The sequence below is a fragment of the Gymnoscopelus microlampas genome (genome assembly GCF_963454915.1).
Source record: "Gymnoscopelus microlampas genome assembly, chromosome: 13".
Lineage (NCBI taxonomy): Eukaryota > Metazoa > Chordata > Actinopteri > Myctophiformes > Myctophidae > Gymnoscopelus > Gymnoscopelus microlampas.
In genome coordinates, this window is record NC_139950.1 from 36,163,099 (window position 1) to 36,181,518 (window position 18,420).

Here is an 18,420-nt window from a genome sequence, read left to right on the forward strand (position 1 = left end):
CTAACGCTAACCTGGTTGTCATGCCTGCAGCGGCTGTGCAATCACTTTGTCAACAATGCACGTTCGTGTGGTGAATGTCTATATTGCTGCTCAGTTCGTCCATTGTAGATGGTGTATGTTTGTGTGTGTCTTCTGGAGAACTATGTAGCTCCACAGCAACTACAGTAACTAACGTAATGGCAGGACCGCCCCGTGCAACGCATGTTAGGCTGCATTATGGTCATGTAGTAATTTCAGATAATTTCGCTCCGATTAGAGCAGTGTTTATCAACCCTTTCACGCCGCCGCCCCCCCCCCCAAATACACGTACTCACAACAACACCAGGCGGCCGCCATCTTGCAGAAAGGGCTGCCATTCGCCAGCTTTCAGAAAAACAAGCAACCACCTTCATATTTTTTTTTTTTTTTTTTTTTTTTCCTTTTGGAAATTTTCATCCCACGATTTCCGCGCGGACCACCAGGGGGTCCGCGGACCCCCTGGTGGTCCGCGAAACATACAAAATATAATTTCTTCTACTTATTTTTCATCATTTTGTAACTTTTACATTACACTTTCTTACAATTTGTTTTTTTTTTCTCCCTTTTTGCAAATGTTACTTTGACAATTTGTCTACCCCCATATACACACGCCCACGCGGGCCCCGTGCGCGTACATGCCTCTAACAGCCATAATCCCCATCTATACTGCCCACTCTGTGCTGCAGCTACACGGATACAGACACAGGGACACGGAGGGACCAACAAACGCAAAGCCCCGTGCGCGGCTGGCGTTGAGGGGGGCGTAGCCCCCCGAAACTCTAGTATATATATATATACACTTGGTGGTATTTTATTAGATACACACCTGTTTAGTATCAGGCAGGTGTCACCATCCAGTCACCTCTCTCATTAAAGGGATATTTCACTTTCAAACATGGGGTCATTTTAAGGTCTACTCATGCTTTTGTGAGCACCCCAGACAGTTTTTAAGTTGCTTCATTCAGTATTTAGATATTTGATATTCATTTTATCAGACACACCTCCTTCCTATACAAACCCATTGTAACTTCAAACTCCATTTTAACCATGTTTGATTCATTGAAAACACCCGTCCTTGGTTCTGGTGACTCATACTGCCCTCCTAATAGGTGAGGGGCAATGTTTTTTCGATTACTTTTATCATTAACACATTCACTGCCTGAATTATTTTCACTGCCTATTATTATTCATGCCAGAGATTTTTCAATGAAAAAAAAAAAGTACTCAGGAGCCGAGATACAGAATTTTAAAGTTTTAAGTTAACAAGGAAGTGGATAGGAGTCTAGATCTTCGAAAAATCATATCTCGTTGGTCTTTGGGTCAAACTCGTTCTTGGCAAGCAAGTGATGAAAAACTAAAAACGAGTTAACTTCATCTAGGCAATCAATGTGTTAACATATATATTTTTTTCATTTTCAAAAAAACGTTGCTTTTTAGCTCAAATCTTAAATGACACAGATGCTTTCCCAGTCTTAATGGGTTAAAGTGGCCACAGAGTGTATATTTGAGCTAAAAATACCAATGAAGATGTGCTCAGTAGAGCACAGACCTCCACCAAGGTGTTATTTTGGTTATAAAGTGTTGCGGTGCTTCTGGCAAGACGGCCATACAGTGAGTCATAATTATGGTGCATGCTTATGAAATTAGGTATTATATAGGTATTATATACTGTGTGTGTGTATATATATATATATATATATATATATATATATATCTTTTTAATATACAGTATATTATAAAAGATATACTCTGTTTCTTTCCAACCCTACCTCCTGTCTCATTGTCATGTATACAGAACTGTGTGAATGCTTTTTGTGACTTGAATAATAAAGCTCTCTCTTTCTCTCTTTCCTGCTCTCTCCCTCTATCTCTGTATCTAATTCTACTTACCGCTATCTGTCACTCACTCTTTTCCTCTCACGTCCTTCCCTCCACCCCCCCCCCCCTTTCTCTTCCCCCTTCTTTTTCAGACCTTATTGGAGACCACTACCAGTCTATTGAACCATGACCTCCACTGGTCCCTTGCTCACCTGCGTGCCGCGGTCACCAGGGGCCTTCACCCAAGACAGGACCACTGTAACATCTGTCTACAGCAGTACAAGAGGAGGCAGGACTCACCGGACGAGATCATCATATTCAGGTAACACACACACACACACACACACACACACACACACACACACACACACACACACACAAGACGAGGACCTCACAACTCCTCATCCAAACACATCCAAACAGGATATATCGTCCATGTCGGGCTGACACCTTTTATGTCCAAAACCTTTTCAGGAAATGGAAAAAATAACCTGGTATACATGAGTTATTATGTAGTCACAAGCTCTTGTTAATACTTTTCATTGGCATGTCATTGTAGTTTTCAAACAATTGTAAAAATAGCGAACATAGTGTATCTACAAGCCCACAACGTGTCGCAATGGCTTGTGAACATGATTGGCAATTTTTTCTTCTTTTGCATGACACTGCCATTATGACAAAGTATACAATATGGCATTAATTTATGAAAAAACATAAAAAGATCAAATGTGGAGATATATGCAACGATATGCTAATGTGTGTGTGTGTGTGTGTATTTGTCTGCTGTATGTTGTAGCTGCGGCCACCTGTACCACTGTCAGTGCCTGCAACGGAAGGACAGTGGGAGTGGCCTAATTTCGGATCGCTCGCAGGGGTGGAGCTGCTACAAGTGCTCCTCCAATCAGGGAGGAAGGGGCGGAGTCGGCACAGAACCAGGAAGGGGTCGCACCGCCTCTCTGGCACAGGTGTGTGTGTGTGTGTGTGTGTGTGTGTGTGTGTGTGTGTGTGTGTGTGTGTGTGTGTGTGTGTGTGTGTGTGTGTGTGTGTGTGTGTGTGTGTGTGTGTGTGTGTGTGTGTGTGTGTGTGTGTGTGTGTGTGTGAGAATGGGGTCAGATGGTTGGGGTTAGATAGTTGGGTGTAAAAGTGTGTTGGGATTGTGTACTTGTCTGGGCAGTGAATGCATAGCAATATCCGTTAGTGATCATTTAACTCTGAAGTTAAATGAACACTTGCTGTGTGATAATCATTGGTAAGCAGTGGGAATGTACTTGGTTTCTAGACTGCACTGGGAGACGTCAGAGACAAAGAGGGAATGAGAACAAGGATGCAGATGGATTTGAGAACTATTAGAGAGAAGAGAGAAGCTGCATAGCGAATACAGAGAGAAAGAAGTTGTATCCACTCAATTCTCTCTTTTCCCAATTGGAAGTATTTTTAGCTCAGCTTGCAGCGGTGCTCTGAGGATAGTATGTCCATTCTACACGTTGGTCCCAAGCAAGATCTCTTGAAAATTACCAGCTGGAGCATCTTAGTGACCTCTATTTATTTGAACTGTTTCTGTACCAGCATTAATTCCTGTTGACTCCAAGGCATAGAAAGGAAACGGAGAGAGAGAGGGGGGGGGGGGGGGGGGGGGGGTAGAGAGAGAAGTGGATGAATGAGGTAGAAAGTCTGATCTGATGAATGAAAGATTAATGAAAAGAGATAAACACTTGAAACGCCAGTCTGGGCCAGTGATGGCACAGCGGTCGTAGTATGTGTGTGTGTGTGTGTGTGTGTGTGTGTGTGTGTGTGTGTGTGTGTGTGTGTGTGTGTGTGTGTGTGTGTGTGTGTGTGTGTGTGTGTGTGTGTGTGTGTGTGTGTGTGTGTGTGTGTGTGTGTGTGTGTGTGTGTGTGTGTGTGTGTGTGTGTGTGTGTGTGTGTTTACAGTGTGAAAAAGTATTGCTTTATCCAAGTCCCTTGAGATAAACAAGCTGTCTGATGGACAGATTTACCTCCTGTATCTTACTTATTAAAGCTAACAAGGCTGGTGTTCCCCTCCTCTTCCTCCTTCCCACCTTCATCACCTTTTTCTTCCTCCTCTCCTGTTTCATTCTTCCTCCTTTCCCATGTCTTTCTCCTTCTTTTCGCTCCCCCCCTACCTCTTCTCCTCCATCCGTCCCACTCTGCCCCCCTCCCCCTTCTCTCTACCTTACCTCCTCCCCTCCCCTGTTCTTCTTTCCTTCCTGCTGCAGACTCGTGTGACGTCAGCACTTCGGGAGACGGGAGCAGAGGCTCATGGGAAAAAGGTACTTTAGAGGAGTGGTTCTCAAACATTTCCACCCCCAAATTGATACGTATTAGCCGCGGACCACCATTTGAAAAGAGTTTGTGCCAGGGACGCCTCGTAAGAGAAGATTTGTCAATATTTGTCTTAATGTTTGGAAAGTAGCACATCTACAAGCTCTCAACGCATCGGCTTGTAGATCGGCTATTTCCGAAGAGGGCTTCAGTGTTTAAACTGTTCCTCATTTTGCTGGGGACCCCCTGGAACCCCCTCAAGGACTCCAGGGGAGTGAGCTTGTAGACTGGCTATTTTCTGCAAAGAGATTTGGTGTAGAGGGAAAAAAGATGTATAGGGAAAAAGTACAGACCCCTGGGGGACCCTGGTCAATGAAGTATATAAGGTATACCAGTGGTTGAAGTGGAATCTAATATTTTAAAGAAAAAATAATGCACATCCTCCGTTTTTTGGTGCTGAGCCACACTGCAAAGAATCATGAAAAACAAGAGTGGGGCTCGCAAACTCACTTAGTTTGAAATGCTCCAATTTGTATTCACAGCATCAATAAACGAATTGCAGCTGTGAATAACAATTTGAGCATTTAAAAGTAAGTTGTGAGCCCCCCTCTTGTTTTTCATATAATATTTTAAAGGATCTACACCATGAATTTAAAAAAAATGAATATTTAATATCATATTGTTTTTGTCCCTCAAACGTTTTTCAAAAGGTTTGAGCCTAAATCAAGCCTCAGATATACTCATTCCAACTATGGTAACTTCTCTCTGGCTTATAAAGCACTTTCACCTGCAATACCACATTGTCCTGTTTGGCACAGGGCGCTATTGAGACAGTTTGTACTATGCATGTTATCTCCTGGTTCTGTGTGGAAAAAAATAATAATAATAATGAAAACAACATTATTATTTTTTTGAACTGAAAAAACGGGATTGTACCGAACGTGACGTCACGTTCGTGTGAAAATCAGTTTGGACCAATTTACAGAAAACCCCAGATATGCTGTGAAAGTCTGAGTGTTCAAACTGGGGGTGTTTTTTGGGATAGAAGAGAGGTAGGGGAGACCAAAAACACACAAAAAAGAAGGAAAAGTTCAAATTCATGGTGTAGTCCCTTTAAACATTATGTATAAAAAAGCATCTCTTTGCCTTGTTTGACCATCTACAACACGAGAGCAGTATAGAAACTGACAGAAAGCTGCCTATACTTGTGCCAGGCATGAAAACGGCCAAAGGGCATCTCTCTTCCACAAAGCTCTCTCACTTCCAGATTATTTTGGCGTGACTTGACTGCAGTGCAGTCAATGCAGTCTTCTTTTTTAAACAGGCTATTCGGTTTGTGAGTGGAATCGCATAGTGACTGATTATGATTAAGGCCAATGTTAGCTGTCCAGAGCACATGCCGGCGGAATTTCTGCTTTGGAATGTGCAGTACAGTATGTGAATGCTGCCTTTATAAACATTCTCGCTCAAAATACTCTTATTGCCTGGATGTGCTGATTGAGCTTCAGACAGAGAGAGAGGTTTGTCCTTAAATATCAAGAATTTGACCACTATTGGGTTTGGTTTTTGTACATGAGCAGTCAATTTGCATAATGGTTTTGAGAAATGAGATGTATTTTACAAGTAGCCCATTTGCACGGTAACCATCCAAAGAAGGTCATCGCAGTAGTTTGACTGGGACTTTATACTCAGAAGCTGTGAGCAAAATCATTTTACTTGGATGTCTTCCCTCTGACTTCGCTTATTTTGAGTTGAGTTGGATAAACCCTAACTGCAGGGAATTGTAGGTAACTGAAGCTTGACTGTTAGACATTTTCAAACTCACAGGCTGCTGACCTGGGGCCCCCAATTGTTTTAACCGCAAACAGTAACATTTCTCATTTTTTCACTGTCTAATGAACTAAGTTACCAGTCCTTTCAAGACCTGCTTTCTGTTGACGTTATTTTTTTCTCCTTCATTTTGACCTGATTGTTTTTCTACTACAAGAGCTTTTGTTTAAAGGAGAATTTCGCCCGACATTATTCTAACCTTATGATGTTATGATATCCTAGGATGAGTGGTACAGTACAGAAATTCCATAACTCCATAAAGGATCCGCCACAGTTAAAAACCTGCACCTATGGTCCTTGCTTTAAATCGCGTATTTTCATAGCTTTTAGCGCTCTTTAATAGCTCTACCGTAAGCCACGTTTTGGCGACACTTCCGGCGCCTGACTGGAAGTGTCAGACATCCGATCTTTCCAGAAAAAATAAAAAAAAGCTATTATTTATAAGTAATTTATATATTCATTGTCAAAATGTGGACAAGATCTATTCTTTGTTGTCAGACCGTGTGTATTTCCGGTAGGAGACACAAATAATCTACTTTGTGTCTCCTACCGGATACATTAGCCGGTAGGAGACGGGAATCAAATTATTAGCTTAGGAATGCGGAAAAAACAAAAAAGAATCCATGGATTCAAGGCTTCATAGGGTGTGCAATTGATAGAAAATAAGTCATTTTTTGGGTGAACGGCGGCGGATACTCCAGTAGGAGACTCAAAGAGTCTCCTACTGAGTCTCCTATTGACTGATGACCCGGTCATCAAATTATTGGCTCAGGAATGCAACAAAAACCAAAAAATCTCCATGAATTCAAGGCTTCACGAGGTGTGTAATTGGTAGAAAATAAGTACTTTTATTGGGTGAACTATTCCTTTAAGGGTTTTAACTCTCTCAGTGCCACACAACGAGATATCCAGAGTTTTTTCTGAATGACCTCAGTGCCAGAACGGAAAAAAAACGAGTTAAAAAAAAAAAAAAAAAGATTTGCAGCTCCATCCACTCCTTGTTTAACTTATAACTGAAAAAGGCTGTGTCTCGCTTCCTAAGCACTTTTTTTTTACTTTGAAAAAAAAAAAGATTGCTGGCACAGTATGAACATATTTTTTTATTTCATTGGCACTGAGAGAGTTAACACACTGGGAGTGCGACCAATAAACAATCCGAAAATGTGTCCTCCGAATATTTAACATCATTTGGTGATGCCTCATTCATACAGGACAGGTTGATTTGAAAAATAATAATGTACAGTAGCACAGTCTGTTACTACTGTGGATATCTCTGCCACATGGAAGGGATGCAGGTTAACTGCTCATTTATTGGCTTCACACTGACACTCGGTTGAACATAAACATAAATACTCTTAGTGCAAAATAAAGTCAGCCCAGCCGTGCTGGGTACATTGCCTGCCACGCGGATTTCGGTGCACTTTCAGCACTCTTCAGTCTGTGCTACGCTCAGGCCCAGCACTCTACTAAATAGAGACAAACCCTGTTAGTCACAAACACAAACACCTGCCATTCAATAAACCCTGGCACTGCTCCCAAGACCCTCCACCTACAGCAGAGCCCAAATCACACCCCACTACCACAAATGATAATAATAATTAAGTTGCTTTATCGCAGCGTAACATTTATATTCTTTGTGGATGTACTCATCATGACACAAACAACAGTTGTCACAATTAATGCAAATGAATCGCTCAAAATAAATGCTCCGAGTGTTACTCTCTCAGAGTCAGAGTTATATTGACACTGTGTCTCACTGTACAGTGTGACACTTGAGTTACTCACTTGTACAGTACATACAACTAACTCTACAGCAAAAATTCACATGACCCAGCCCAGGCCGAATTTTATTTTATTCACTGTAGCAGTTTGATCTGCACAAAGACTGTTAATTCTATTTGTGCCTGAGCTTCTAAAAGTGCTATTATTATTTATATAACGTTACAATTTGAAATGAATAACATGCTTCTATCTTCCAAGTCATTTTGGTTTGACATTTGTGGTGGAAGCTGTTGACGCAGACATGACACTAATGGAACAGCTCATGTGAAAATAGATATCATCATGGTTTCCCATTTTTCCGTCGGTCTGTGTATAGAATGCGTTTATGTGTGGGTATGTATGTGTGTTTCATATGTGCATGTTATGTGCAGCCATCCAGAAAATTACCTGATATATCAGTAAGTGATATTTTGGTGCAGTTCAGAGAACATTATTCGGTTCAGGAGACATGATTGCTGTTGTTTTATTAGCCCAAAGCTCAATGCAACAGAAAACTTAGCAGTTATGTGAAATGTTGAAAATAATTGGAAGGAACAAAATTAACGGTATTGTTCAAGTCTGTTAGATGTTCAAATAATAATTGCATGCAGTATACTGTAAGCCACCCCCGCATAGCTAAACAATATATGCATGGCTAAACAAAATGCAGTTTCTTCTTGTGTCAGTGGGTTCGTGTCGTATATTCTGCATACTGTCTATGTCTATAAACAACATCAACAACAAGGACATGAAGTTATGCTGCTTCTGAAATGGATGTTTCTCTTCACCGCAGGATTCATTTTGTTCTTTCGGGTGTTCATTGCTAATTAGCCAGATGGACGTTGTTATTAGTCCATCAACAAAAGAGAAACACCACAGGGAACATAGCAAGTCTTGCTAGAGGCTGTCATAACAACTGTAAAGAGAGGCGAGAAAAGTGTTGTGAACATCAACCTGTCAGTTTATAAAGATGTGCTGTGGCTTGAGAAATTAGGTCGGAACTGGTAAACCATTTCTACTGAAATGGCCTTCACTTAATTAATTGCATGTCTGAACAAGGAAAACTCAGAACACATACCGGTAATACATCACAGCAGCACCAATTAATCGACGTCTCAGAAGTCAGAATACATCTCCATGTAAACAATGTGAACATACTGTATTCCTTCTTCACAAGGTCACCATTTTGTGGGGACATATGACATAATCTGGTAACATTTTCTTTAATTATAATGTCAAACCTATTCAACAGACTATCAATTGATATATTAGCTACCGTATGTCAACAAGTCGTTGTCTGTAAACATTTAATTATGTGTCCATCATTTATACAGTAAAAACCTCAATGTTGGCAACAGACATTAAGGGATTTAGTTAATTTATGTAATATGATGACTGAGGCTTTTATAAATATGTTTGTTGAATATAACAAGATAGTGTAAGTTAGAAAATACATTTTAAGGTGGGTCATTAATTTCATCGAATGGGCAGAGAGTACCCATTTATCAGCCTAGTATTCCAATTCCAATTTTGTCTGCTCATTTATTTATTTCATCACCTCCAATTTCACTTGTTTATCCTATATGAGATCTCTCTCCTGATTAGATTAAATTGGTATCCAGACATGAAAATGAATTTTCTGTTTATTAAAGAGCTGTAGAGACATGGAGAACCCTGTTACTCCAGAAATCAGAAAATAGAGCTACTGAACACTTTTTATTTTAACAAAACACTTACACCACCTTTACCAGATATGTTTTGACAATATTGACTCTGTAGGGGGGATATCCACAAAGCTTGTTTGATGTGAGAATTATGCCAAGTAGTTAGAAACTGGCTGTGGAGTAGCATGTATTTTTAAAACAGAAAATGTACGTACTGTATTATGCATTCTGGCAGTTTACAATATGTTAAAATGAGAGAGAAAATATTCTGAGTCAGCCATAGAGCAGTGTTAATTTAAATGTTACAGCCAGGGAGTGGATGAGTAACCCAAAACACAAACAAATCAATAGCTGTCTGCTTGGCTGGACTTAATCAAGGTTCCAGCATCTCCCTTCATTTTCGTTCATTTTTTTCCATTGCAATCTGTAGGACATTAACTTGTACATGGACCAAAATTGTGTGGCCAAAGCCACACATGGGGACCATTTCTGAAGTCTGAAAGGTCACATATTATTCAATTTCACTTGTTCAGTGTTTTTACTCATAATTTGGGGTCTGACAAAAAGAAAAGTGAAATATGACAACCCATTCGTTACACACTGTTTTGATTTGCCTCCCAGTCATGCATCACTTAGGAACCCATTTTCATAACCCTTCTAAATATCTCCACCTATCAGGTAGACATATTATTTCCCCATCCGCCATGTTTTTCTCGCATCTCCTCTGTAAAACCAAGAAACATCCTCCCCATAAAAGTTGTATTGATAATAATCTGTTTATGTAAAAATGTAGATTTTTCAGCGAATATCTTAGTTACACCAACATTGGTCTTGTGAAGCAGTTTGTTTTGACTTGTTTTTGAATATTTTAAAGTAATTGCAACTCCCTAGCCAGTTGAACCAATTGGCTTGCGTTGCCTCACAGGCAGATGGAAATCGGTTTTAGAATACTGTCTAAACCTCTATGAACATAATAAATATTATTTTTCTTCCTTGAGAAGTCTGGGAAATACGTCTAATAGTGTTGGTGGATATACTTCTAATAATGCCAGAATAGTCAAATAAGAAACGCATTTATCGCTGTCTGTGGTTGCCAGACTGATCACGTGGGATTCACTCACAAGTTCCTCCAAGGTATCACTCACAAAGATCCTTCCAATCCAAGTGTTTCAAGTAGTAAAACAAATGTGACCTTTAAATGAAAGTGTATTTTAGATTGTTGGGAAGTGATTGTTACTGTTGAATTTTACAGTTCCCATGGTGCTTTGCTGTGTTGCAGGTTTTTGTAGAAGCGGCATTGGACCCCCAGCAGACACAGTCCTGGGACCAGCTACGCTGTTTATACAGAGGACCATCCAGGGTACTGTAAACTGTATACTTGTGGTTCTCAACCTCTGGGTCGGGACCACCAGGGGGGTCCCCACATTATTTTGGGGGGGTCCCCAGATGACAGTGAAGTGACAATTAAGGACTTTGTAATACCAAAAAAAAGAAAGAAATTAAAAAGAGCATTACTGCATCAAAAGTAATCAACAAACTATACTATAAAAACAGGTCAAACATTGGCCAAATTGCCAAAAAGTATAAGAAAGAGGCTAAATTTCAAGTCAAGTCAAACTAAATGTAAAGCCTCAACTCCTACATTCCAAGTGCTTGTAAGAGTTCAATTATGATTATTTTGGGGGGGTCCCCAGTTCAATTATGATTATTTTGGGGCGTCACAGCCTGAAAAGGTTGAGAACCACTGTTGTATACTTGACATGTGCATGCATGTCTCTTTGTGCATGTTTTTCTTGTGCATGTTCAACCGATGCACCTATCCTTTTCTTCCTTCCAAATGCCCTTGCTCCTTTTTCTGCTTTTCTCAAACATTTGCCACTTCTCCTGGCATGTCCTCTCTCTTTTCCCTATCTTTCCCACTCTCTCCACTCCCTCCCTCTCTCTCTCTCCTTTCCCTTTTCTCTTCCCCCCTCTCTTTCCTATCACTTTCCCTATCTATCCTCTCCTCTCCCACTCTCCTCTTCCCTTCTCTCTCCTCTCACTCTCTTTCAATCTCTCTCCTCACCCTCTCTCTCATCTCCCCCATCTCTCTCTTTCAGTGTTTTCTTTGGTTCCTTCTCAATCCCCTCACACCATGATGGAGAGCTGAATAGTGTGACCAACTCCTCACACGCACGCACGCACACACACACATGCACATGTGTTCTTCCTCCAGCATACTATTGTGAACAATGCAAAATCTCTTTTCTTTTGGTGTTTCTGCCCTTTTTAATTATTTCTCGCTCCTCTCTGTCTCCCTCTCTCTGCCCTCACTTTTTGATGTTGATAACAGTGACATGTACCTGTTTAACATTGTATGGGTTATTAACACACATATTTTACTGCGTGGCAAGCCGCCTATAAGAGTGTGTGTGTGTGTGTGTGTGTGTGTGTGTGTGTGTGTGTGTGTGTGTGTGTGTCTCTCCATGTATCTGCAGCTAATCTCATAATCCGCTGGACCAATCAGTGCCAGATTTCTTGTGCACACTGCCAGTAGGGCAAATAAGTACCTCCATTCAATATTTTACCGCATCGGAGCCACACCGTTCTCATGTGGATCCCGAGATCCACAAAGATCTGATTTTCTTTCTCTTAATCTCTCCTGTCCATCCATCCCTCTTTCTTGCTACATTATCTCATTCTCTTACTATAGTACAGTGTCTCCACTTACTATTTTATTTTTTATTTCTATCTGACCCTTAATATCACCCTTCTACTTTCGTTTCCTCTGTCTTTAACGCCGTACATAAGGACATGCCGTGTGTGTGTGTGTGCATTGTTTGTCTTTCTTTCTCTGTATATTACTATAGCATGTAATTACAAGGAGTATTTGGTTGAAAGATGATATACGTGTGGGATAGACAGATGAGAAAATGGAGGGAGGAACTGTCAACGTTAGAAATATATACATATATTGTATCGTCTCTGTCGGGTGGAAACCTCTTATGTCCAAAACTGTTACTTTTCAGGATTAAAATTCAAAAGTAGCAGATCTACAAGCTCAAAGATGCCGCAGTTCGAGCTAGTAGAACTGATACTTCTGATGCTTTTGTGTGACGCTGTAGAATTATCAAGTAGGGGATACATTTTTGAAAAAACACAAAAAGTATAAATGGTAAATATATATACATAATAGTTACATTTTTTTTACCATATTTCATTTTGCTTTCCTTATGTTTTCTCTCGCTCACCTCCAGCTCGCCATCCTCTCTGAACTCTCCCATTGCCATGGCAACGAGAAGGCGGGACTTGTAAACGCCGCTCCGCCGGGAACCGGAAGCATCTTCCACAGTGAGAATTTCCCGCTCAAACTGTCCCCTCCGCCGCTGGTGGAAGAATAGCGGTGAGACCAGGTACTTCCAGCTAAACGTTGTGACTCAGATAGGGTTGGGATCCGGAATCGGGAGGAACTGGATCCAACATTGAGGAACCAGGAATCGGTTCCGTCACGTTTGGAACCGTTTCAGGAACCGTTTTTTATCACACTGTCAGAGCTGGCATGTGAACTTCACGTCTGCTATACAATTACAATACTGGTGGTTGTCAAACTTTAAAATTTCACGGACCAACTCTTAAGGATTTGGACCGTTAACAGGGAATTGTTATTAAGGAATCGGAATCGCTAAAATCCTAAAGGATCCCAAATCTAGACCCAGAACTAAACTGTTGTTCTCTGTCTGGCTCAACAGTACCAGCAGGGATCCATTTTCAAAAAAAAAAAAGCTTAAAATGATTTTTTTTCCTAAGCGTGTTTGAGGAGTACAGCTTACAAAGAGAAATCGACGTCCCAAACAGACCTGTCCATGACAGTTGTGACTTTTGCAGCATTGAAAATTGGTGAAGTCTAATTTACGGAGAAAAGCCAAGCTTTTGTACCTCAACCAAATCCCTGAGACACAGTAATCCAATAAACCATGAATAAATATTATTACCCCCGTAACGGTCCTCTGTGCATGCTTAAACAAAGTGCTTGAGGACAGTGGCTGGCTGCTGCTACACCAATTAATATAATAACTGCAATGGATACACAGCAAAGTCCTGCGTTAATTTAACTCTAAGGGTGTAAAAATGTCAGTTTGTACACTTAAGGATTTTGCCAGGTCGGACCAGTCACAGCAGCAAATGCAAGTCCTCTGCGGTGCACCATAACTCTGAACAGAACATTTTACAACAGTGGCGGTGTGAGTCTCATAATGCTTCCACTCAGTCAGTTTCGATTGGCACCTCCGTCCGGTCCGTGTAGGCCAAAAGAAAAGAAAACAGGAAAAAACAAACATTTATTTTCCTAACACAACAGACCGAATCCTCAAAGGAGGCATTAGTCATGCTTCACGCTGTTGTTCCAACACTATTGAAAGCCCTTTTCCCTGAGTTCTAAAGAAAATGCCTAGCTCTCAGTGCTGTCAGGATTGTGCCAGCACCTCATCGTGTGCTTGAAAAGAGAGGCAGAGAAAGAGAGAAAGAGAGACCAGGGCTGTAAGGGAAAAGAGGTGTCTTGTGATTGTATTTCTTGATTACATGTGAGGCCAGGAACAAGTCGCCTTCTACGCAACACTGCAACTTGCCGATGAAACACTATTGGCACTTTTCCACTGCATCGTACTGATGCTACTCGACCACTCGATTTTGGTACAAAGTAGTTTGTTTTTCCACTTCAGATTGTGTAGCTGTTCTTCATGTCGACGTCCAGCCTTCAGCCTCTGTGCAGGAGAGTGCTAAAGAACAATTTTCTGGAGACAATCTCTATTTCACCTTTACAGTTGAAACAGTTTCTGATAACATTTTAGCCAGGAAATTGGTGATTAGTGATTCATTTCGGTATATTACAAAATATTGGTTTCAGTTTGTTAACAGTATTCAGGAGCTTCCATAAAATTACAGGGGAATAGGGGAGTCCGTCATGTCGCAATGATCCTAGTGACAATTCTAGTAGTTTGCAGTGTTTTCACATAACCTTTTGGTATCGTCTCAGCTCACTTGGAGCCTCAACGGAGGTGGTACCCAATAAAGTCCCAGGAGGTACTAGGTAATACTTTTGCCCGTAAAAAAGTCGAGCCAGTGCCATGCAGTGGAAAAGCGTCATAACGTACTGACAACAGATTAACTCTAAAACTGTTTTGATTTATAGATAATTGTCTGCAATGTGATAAATATACATGTATTCTTAATTATTATTGTACTACAGTGTCAGTGTGCTTAAGATACAGCCGTGACAGTGTTTTGTGTACAGCCTCTTTGTGTAGCTGCCTCTTGTTTTGGGCTGTATGAATAACTGCAAATAAAATGTGTGTTTCTAACATTTTGACAGGTTCTGTGTTTTTTCATAGATGCACGCGCGCCCACACTTGCGCGCGCGCACGCACCCACACTTGCGCGCGCACACTCACCCACACACACCCGTAATATCATTCACACCGAATCTCTGCTGTCCTTAGATGTTCTCTATGGACATACACACTCCATAATAACTATTATCACAGTGTCTTGATGTAAGCCACTTAGCCCTGACAGATCTTATTGATTGTGCTTTCAGACAGCTTTTCACATAGAATAAACCCCTGAGTACCTTGTGACAAACACACACCTACCTACTGTACATACACACACGCACACACACACTCACACTCACTCACACGCGCACGCACGCACGTATTGTCCACTCATGCGTATGAACTGGTGAATCGCTGGAGACTTGCTAGGATGATTACTATCTTGTGACTCACACAAAGCACTCTGTCTGATATATTGTGAAACTTTCCATGACGTTTTGTCAGTGTTGTACAAATGGCAAAAATAGATGTAGCATTCTATTTCAGCATAGTGAATATTGTTGATATTGTAGTTCAGAGCACCCGGTGTGACAGTATATAGTGATGTGTATGGGCGATTATGTCGATGAGTCAGCCCCCGACCTTCAAACTAACAGTACAGTGGGCAAATTCTGCCTGGCACTGGCACATGCACATGATCATTATTCCTATTCAACAGTTTACGGTCATTGTACTGCATTGAAGTTTATGCTTGGTTCAAGCAAACCTCATAATTGTGTTCTGTTCTAATCCGAACGTCACTATAAACCACTTGAACCCTATAGCTTTCCTTTTCTGTGCATGTCATAATAGGCAAACATTCGCAGAAAATATTAGCTCTACAAGCTTGGCGAAGAGATTTGGTTTAGAGGGAAAGAATTAAGGAGGAATTACTGTAATATAGACCTCTGGGGGACACCTGTCAAAAACGCATATAGGTTTTAAGTGATTAGAAGGGCCTGTGTCGAGATCAAATTAATACATTCTCAATTGGTTGATTAGTTAGTGTCAGATTCAGTTAGTATCAGATTCAGGTCACATGGAGCTACCTGGATGAATTCATTACATTGATAAGATGGCTGAGGTAATCCAGCTGGGGGAGACTCACAGTAGAACATGGATGAGAGCACGGGGAAGCGCAATAGAGAGTGAAGGACTATGTTTGGAATACTGCCTTGGTGAAGCCTGGTTCACTCTTTTCCTCTGCTCCATTGAATCACACTTGTTTGTGAGTGTGTCAATGTCTTAACCAATTAAAACCGGGAAAGCATCTGTCTCTTTTTAGTGTTGGCTATTCAAAAATAGCAGATATACAAGCTCACAGCGCGTCACTTTGTGCCACGGTGTGAGCTTGTACATCTGCTATTTTTGAAGTGTGAGAACTACTGATTTAGGAGGCATTTGTAGAATTGGCCTCAGGTCTTAATGGGTTAAACGTTCACTAATAAACTATGAACCATAGCGAGAGCAGAGACAGTACAGCGTCGGACCCAGGGACCAGAGCTGGCCAGGAGAACAAACACTGCTGAGAGAACGTGGTTATAAGCCTTACAAAAACAGAATCTAGTGATCTTTTAGACTAGAGGCCAGAATTAGAAAATGTTGGCCTAATGGTGTTACTCCAATGTTTAGGGATCATCCTCTAGGTCAAGGGTGCGTAAGTGCACTCTGCAAGTTTGATGGCGATCTGCCTATTTTATAGTTTTCACATAACTTATGTCCAAGTGCAAAACTTGGCCTAATGGTGGTGCTAGAGCAGTGGTTCCCAAACTTTTTAGCTATGTATGGTAATGATTAGTTTTTTTTACTTTATTTATTAAATAAATGGAATAGTTTTTAATTGATGAAAAGTTGTGACTTTTTTTGTTTAAAAAAATATAAAATAATTAATGTAGGAAACAAAAAAAGGGGACATACAGTATACCGTGCTCGCGAGTCGTGTCCCATAAAAATTGGTCCGCGACCCAAACATGGGTCCCAACCCACTGTTTGGGAAACAGTGTGCTAGAGGCCATGAGGTCACCAAAATCGGAAGGTTTCATCCTCGCTGAGTGCTTTAAGTTTCATGGCAGTCATATTTTTTAGATATCTTGTTTGAAATTTGATCCTTTGGCCTAATGGTGGCACTAGAGCAAAATCCGTAGAGATCAACCTCTGAGGAACATGATGGTGCACAACTCATTCCATGGCAATCCAGCCAATAGCATTCGAGAATGAGATATGTAGGGAGTAAAAGGTGGACATTTTGGTCCCATGCTCGCAGTAGAGGAAAGCCCATGGGGGTGACCAAATTGTGTAGGGTTCATCCTCTGAGTTGCATGAAGGTGCACAGCAAAGTCTTTGGCAATCCAGCCAGAGCAGTATTTTTTGAGATCTGTTGTTTTGGGGTAAAGTAAAGAAACGGACAGACGGACGGACGGACGGACGGACAGTGAGTGTTGACATAAGAGTCATCGGCTGCTGCTTTGAATGTGAGGGATTGTGGGACAAACACTGATTTCAGTGACGTAATGGGGCGACAGTGTCGAGAGCGGTCGTCTTGGAATCGGGACGGTTGGTTCTATCCACAGCTCCCCCTGACTGTGTGTCAAAGTGTCAGCGGTGTAAAGTAACTAAGTACATTTACTCAAGTACTGTACTGTACCAAGTACAATTTTGAGGTATGTTTTACTTTAGTGGAGTATTTCCAATTTTGAATACTTTTACTTCGGCTCCACTACATCTCTGAGGAAAATATTGTACTTTTACTCCACTACAATTATTTGAAAACTTAGTTACTACTGTAGTTACTTTGTAGATTTAGATTGTTATTACTAAACAAACATACATTAACACTTAAGCTTTATATATTTTGGCCATTTGAAAATAGCAGATCTACAAGCTCACAACATGTCGCATCATGACGTGTTGTGAGCGAGTACTCTTGTACTTTTACTCAAGTACATTTTTACTTCCGGACTGTTAATTGTAGTGGAGTATTTCTACATTGTGGTATTGATACTTTTACTTAAGTAAAACAAAAAGAGTACTTTTTACACCACTGGGGCAAGGCACGTAACTGCCCCCGATGAGCAGGTGCCTTGCATGGTTTCCCCTGCCGTCTGTGCGAATGCAACACAGATTGTAAGGCGCCTTGGATAAAAGTTTCTATAGAAATGCTGACTATTTACCTTTTCGTGATGAGTGTGTTTATGAAATGGGGTTTTCATGAAAGTGCACAGTGGAAGAGGAGGAGTATAAAGTATTTTGGGAAGATGATGTGCTCAGAGTAACTAAGAAAAGTAAAGCCAAAGAAAAGTGTTGCTGCATAATCGACCCCTCACACTGTCTGAAAGAGTTCTGATTCACCAGCTGTCTGCCATAGTAGCCGTGTGTGTGTGTGTGTGTGTGTGTGTGTGTGTGTGTGTGTGTGTGTGTGTGTGTGTGTGTGTGTGTGTGTGTGTGTGTGTGCGCACACATGTACTGTATGTCATTGTGTCTTCTTGCTCCCTTCTCCCCTCTTGTACTGCAAACATTGTGTGTGTGTGTGTGTGTGTGCGCGCGCCGCGCACACATCTGTCAGGGCACATCTTCATCCATTCCTCCATGCACTTACATTTTGCCTCGAGACAGAAAGGAGGGAGCGAGTCTCGAGTGAGAGAACAGGAGGATATGTGTGCTGTCAGTGATAGTGCGTGAACTCATTTAGAAAGGTGCAAATT

General features: G+C 41.2%; 1 protein-coding gene across 3 annotated transcripts in view; it reads left to right on the plus strand.

Moving 5' to 3' along the window:
- Positions 1–14,709, plus strand: part of vps8 (VPS8 subunit of CORVET complex) — an 87,667-nt gene extending 72,958 nt beyond the window's left edge. For all 3 annotated transcript variants that reach the window (XM_084075339.1, XM_084075340.1, XM_084075341.1), the window contains exons 41-45: positions 1,989–2,158; positions 2,633–2,801; positions 4,071–4,124; positions 10,651–10,731; positions 12,608–14,709. In XM_084075339.1, coding sequence (XP_083931465.1) covers positions 1,989–2,158; positions 2,633–2,801; positions 4,071–4,124; positions 10,651–10,731; positions 12,608–12,751 — 618 coding nt within the window. In that variant the 3' untranslated portion in view covers positions 12,752–14,709. The remainder of the gene's footprint in view (positions 1–1,988; positions 2,159–2,632; positions 2,802–4,070; positions 4,125–10,650; positions 10,732–12,607) is intronic.
- The last annotated feature ends 3,711 nt before the right edge of the window (positions 14,710–18,420 follow it).